This window comes from Atta colombica, unplaced genomic scaffold (genome assembly GCF_001594045.1).
Source record: "Atta colombica isolate Treedump-2 unplaced genomic scaffold, Acol1.0 scaffold187, whole genome shotgun sequence".
Lineage (NCBI taxonomy): Eukaryota > Metazoa > Arthropoda > Insecta > Hymenoptera > Formicidae > Atta > Atta colombica.
Genome location: NW_017259279.1, coordinates 1702664 through 1708395, shown reverse-complemented (window position 1 = coordinate 1708395; position 5732 = coordinate 1702664). Strand labels below are relative to the sequence as shown.

General features: G+C 35.5%; 1 protein-coding gene across 1 annotated transcript in view; it reads left to right on the top strand.

Moving 5' to 3' along the window:
• Positions 1-247: 247 nt before the first annotated feature.
• The window catches only part of LOC108686492, an 86476-nt gene continuing 80991 nt past the window's right edge, over positions 248-5732 (top strand). The window contains exons 1-2 of the mRNA XM_018191830.1: positions 248-279; positions 919-1096. Coding sequence (XP_018047319.1) covers positions 248-279; positions 919-1096 — 210 coding nt within the window. The remainder of the gene's footprint in view (positions 280-918; positions 1097-5732) is intronic.

The following is a 5732-nucleotide window of genomic DNA, read 5'->3' as shown; positions in this document are numbered from 1 at the left end:
CTTGACCCTCGACAGGAGTAAAAAACGATCGTAATCGGAATAATTATTCATGAAAGGTATTCTCGACAAATTATATGTCTAAAAATTCTAGACTGGTTAATAATATGACTGGTTAATAATGATTAGAAGAGAGTTCATAAATTAATTCTGTTAAAATCTCTATTGCGGGGACTAAAGTTTTAAATGAGTTTGATGCGCAATTCAGAATAGATCTCTTGTCAGCCAATTACATATTTGCATTTTACAAATGAAGAAAAAGTACGTCCACGAGAGCGAAAGGTTTGAAAATGAGCACAGGTGTACTCGTCTGGGATAGTTTTATCTTATCACGTGCTGGATGGCCAAGCCTTCCGACGCGAGAATTCTTTATTGGGCAGTTAGACACCGCTGATAAAAACGCGCTGTTTTGCCACTCACACTAATGAAATTTTTCAGACAGATTTTTTTTCATCATGAGAGTTGTTAAAAGTCAACTATTATTTCAAAGTCTATTAAATTTAATTCTAATCGACAGATCCATTGAACCCGGACATTTTTTCACCTACGTTGTGAATGATTGTTTATAACAAATTTTCCGACTTTACATAATTTTACGTTACATAATTTTCTTTTTCGGATTTTGATCTTCAAAATGAAAAAAACAAACTGTTACATTAACTTTAAACAAAGATATATATATTGATTTAAATTATACTAGACTCGCGAATATCATTAAGAAAATTTTAGAACTTAATAATACCGATTAAAGTTAAAAATCCGTATTAATATTTATGGCTTCAATTACATCAGATGCTACTAATCCAAATTTTGCGCCGGTTGAAATTTTCTCGCGAAAAAAAAGGTATTTTCTTTCCTCCCGTGTTCCCGATTAATGAGTCTCCATCAATAAGATTAATCGGTGATCTTTTAATTTTTCAGCACGCTGAGGTGGAGGATGGAGGAGCTGGAGACGCTGGAGAGCACGGAGTGCCCGGAGTGCCCCGGGCCACCCCCTGAGTTCCGGTTGCCGCCGCCTCCCCGACCGCCCTTCCTCACCGAGGGCACCTTCTGCTCGGAATCACCCCTCGCCGAGCTCGAAGACTGCGTTGCTATCCCGGTAAGTCCGATCTTTCGATCTTTTCTCTTTTTCTTTCTTTTCGATTCTTCTAAGCAATTCGATTTACTGTGCAGCACTGATAAGGAATGATTATATTTCCCTTGTCCGTGAAAATTTTTCATTCACTTTTCAACACGACCGCAATCGCAGAAATTACTTGTAAAATGATAGGAATCATTGTCATAGTTGAATGTTTGAATGATTTTCTCGCAGAGAAATCGCGAAAGGAGACTAATTAATTTCAAAAGTATTAATTAGTTAAAGCAATAATACAAATTTTATTACGTTTTATCTAATATAAATGTTAAAATAATATCTCAATTACATGTAATATGTACTGAGATAAATATTTTATATTATGCTAAGTACATGATTTACAAAAACATTCTTTTTAATTTAAAAATTATTGTTCTACAATCTAATTAAAAATTCGGTTATTCTAATCAAATTTTAATTCGACCAACAAAATTTAAAAATTAAAGTGTAAGAAAGTTTTTGTAAGTCACATATCATACAAAACATTTTTCTCAGTGTACCTGTAATCGCCATTGCGAATTGTTTCGATGTAGAGCGCGGCCTTTACTCGATGCATTACGTTATTTCCGAGGATGTGTTCGATAGTTCGATATGCGCGCAGTCAGTGACCCATACTAATCTGCAAATCGCCTTTGCCTAGCGTTCGTCGAACGACGTATTCGGTAATTCCCCGACGCGACTCGCTACTTCACGTCCGTAACTAACTCTGTAATTCAGTCTTCTTTCCACGGCTTACATCGATCTTCCGTACGGTCGATTCTGTGCTCTCGACGCGGTGCAATGTACGGGAGGGTTGCCGCTTTTACCGTTCGCTACCCATTCGAGGAATATTTGCGCGCCACGTTCACTGTATTCGCGAGCGCAGCCGGAATTCGAAGATCGATGGTCGGAAGTTACAGCAGCTTGAATCGCGAACTTCGCTCGAGTTTCGCGATTATTAAAATGCCGCGTGAAAAAAATGGCAAAAAGTTCGAGGGGGTTCAACCTCGGGTATACTTAACCGCGCGGAAAAATTATTACGCGACGTAGATCCTTCCCCGAGAAGATACCAATCTATTTAGTTCCTTCTTGGATATAATCCAATAAATTAGTTGCGTGTTCAGAATTATAATCATCGTAATTATCTACTCTAATTGAATATACATCATACAGACGAAGTTGACGTCAATCGCAAAATATCGATGATTATATTATTCAGGAGAATATCAATAAATCAAATATACATGACATTTGCAATGAATAGCTTTTATTGATGAATACCTTGAATTTAGTGACCTATTTCAAGCGTGCCCAAGACGCACGAGAAACGCGATTTCGAGGTATTAAATTCTTCTAATTATAATAATATCTAACGCTTTCGTTTTCTGCTAAAAAAAAAAAATCAACATTAGGCGAATATTTGAGCGGGAATCCTGCACGTCTCGTAAAAATTCGCCGCCGAATACCGAGCATTTAATTGCAAGTACAATCGAGAAAGTCTTCTTTCCCCGCGTAGAAGGTAAATTGGATATCCTGCTGTTATCTCTTTGATCCGCCAAATGCGCGCAAGAACTGTCTTGAATAATAGAGTATCATGGAGAAATAGATGGCAGAGGAAAAAAGAATGGGAGAGATAAAAAGAGGTGGTGCACTGGAACAGCCAGAGGGAAAGGTTGAAGTTAATGTAAAATATATAAACGGAGTACTCGAGCAATTAAAGCAATCAGCATTCGCCGAGATTTTTTCGTCTTATCAAAGTGCCTTTTCCTGCGTCACCGCCCTTTTTAATCTTCCTAATATCAGCATGATTCGCATAATATATAACAGCCTGTATTTCTTCGATAATTTATTGCTCGTCACGCTAGAAAGCTTTTATTGAGCTTTCATTTGGATGTTGTTTCGAGATATTGTTACGTTCCAATAGCGCGGATGTAAATCTAGTTTATTCTTTACAAGCTCTAATAATTTGTCGATCATATTCGCGTGCACGGCACTAGCGTTAATTAATTACAATAACTGTGATAATAATAATTCTAATAATAACAAGCATCGATGTGCACGACTATGATTTCAACTTTTTATTGGAAGATAAATAGAGCATGTCGGCAGACAACACGTTGGCGCGATTAACTCTTATTTCATTTTACATCTGCTAATGGATTATACTCCGCGAACGCGCGGTATAAACGTTCAGTTATTATCGCAAGTGTTTCCATATGAAGCTTTCAGATGTAAGTGAGATACCGAGTTGGAGGATTAAGATAAGCGAAAAAAGTATTGAAACTCCATACATCCTGTTAGATTCCATGACTCTAACATTTTCTTACACTCTTAATCCTGTATCACGTAGTACTTTTATAAATTCGAGATATCAATTTTTTAATGAAAATGACTTTTCGAATTACGCACTAATAGAAGATTTTTTATTATCGTATATATTTTTTTCTCAATATATTAGCATGAGATACGAAATACACGAGGTAATAATGAACACGTAATTATTTGAAGGTGAACTTGCGATACTTTTCTTTTAGAGATGTAAAGTAAAGCTTATTCTACAATTGCGTAAGTTGTAAGTGGTTGTAAAGTGAATTGATCAATCACAGTCGAATATAAGGAAAATATTCAACTAATTGTTCTATTCTTACAATTAAACCACTTACAACTATGCTTCTGCATTTGTAGAATAAATTTTAAACAAATGATAATCGACAGCAATGTAGCTATTTATATTTATTGATCACCATGAAATTGTGATACGATTATATAAATAAAGTACCTGTATTAAGAATTTAGATGGATGATTATAAATTTTTTCTTCTCACAATAGAAAACTCCTGATTTCGTACTATTTTCCCTCTTATATTTGATAGTGCTTATATCTCTTGTAATTTACGAAAGGTTTTTATTTCAATGTGTATCTTCAATTTTTGACGATACAAAAAGAGGTGTTTTACGAATACATTGTAACTCGTTGTACAACTTCCTTTGTTCATCAGCATGATCTATAAGGTACGACCGAAGGTGCGAACAAAGCATCGCGAATAAGGAAAAGAATTCCAATTAAAATACGACCCACGCAATTCTCTCGCTGGTCAATATTTTTCCCGGCTACTTCTCTTTAAGTACGATAACTCAATGAAAAGTATTGCCGTAAATTTGGACATCTTGTCGCTACGCGATAACTGCGTTAGATAGTTAAGTATAGCAACTGAGGAATTTAATAATGTAAAATAGTAATTTAACATTTTTTTTGGATGCGAATAAAATAAACGTGAAATATATAAAAGATACGTACAGAATGCTATACGAAATGAGAATGATTTTGAATCTAAAAGTTTAACTAGATTTAGATATTTGAAAATAATTTGATCGGATCATCAAAATAATTTAAAATGCTTATACTAGTTGCTAGAATATTAAAATTTTTTGCATTCAATATTTAAGTTATGCATAATTATTTTTAATCCAAAAATTATTTTCATATCTGGACCTAAATTTTTTAGATATTTCAACAAAACTGTTCTTTCGTGTAAAAATATCATTATTCTTTTCTTTAAACTGGAGAGTCAAATTCACGAGAGAAAACCGTATCGAGCAGCTTTCGTTTTTCATTTAACGGTTAAAGTGATCTCATTATCGCGAAAGAACGATCTCGCCAGAGTTTTCCAAACGAGAATCGAAAGTGAAATGCAGTCGCGAAAATCCGGTCGAGCTTACAAAATGGAGCAGCTTTCTTGACAGCACGATTGCCATACACATAATAATCGCTTGCGCGTTACATCTTATCGTTGGTTAAATCGAGCGTAGATAAAAAGAACGACACCCGACGCAGCTGGCGTTAAAAGCGAGCGGGTGGTAAGAATAATCGTCGCGACCGATGTAAATAGAGGGAGGTCACCGGACGGATGGGCGACGCAAGAGAGTAGTTTTGGTATTGTCTTCAGCGGATGGCCGGCCTGTAAAAGAAGAAAGAAGAGAGAAAGAAAAGGGACGTATTTAACTCCGAGACGAGTACCGCACACCATCTCTCTTTCTTCATTTTCTTCTTCTTTGGATCCTCCTGGTCCTCTCATGCACTCATCTCTCTCGCGACGCTAAAAACGACGCACGGCTATTAATAGGGAACATGTGTCTCCCGACCTTGTTGCACGCCACTCGACCCATTATCACCGCACGATTTTACATCATTACAGATAATTGGAGACACGCCGCTTTCCGCGCTCCTCTTGGCGTCTCGATGAGAAGATATATTTCAGGAAGTTAACACCGTGTGACCCGAAATCCGATAGAGTCAATCACGTCTCTCTACAGTTTATACTGTTAGTCGTTGCATTCACAGGATATATTCGGTATCAAATACAATTGATATTTTTAAAGCACATGAATGATTTTGTTAAAAATATAAAAATTTAATTGAATATAAATCTGAAAACAATTTTTTTAGACTATTAAAACAATTATAGAGAAAACGCTTAGATTGCTATTAAAGCTTTTAGCAGCATTGCTTATCACGTGTTTGAATTTACTATATAATTATTTTAATAGTCCAACAAAATTATTTTCAGATTTATCTATATCTAAATTTTTAAATACTTTAATAAAATCTTTCTTTCTATGC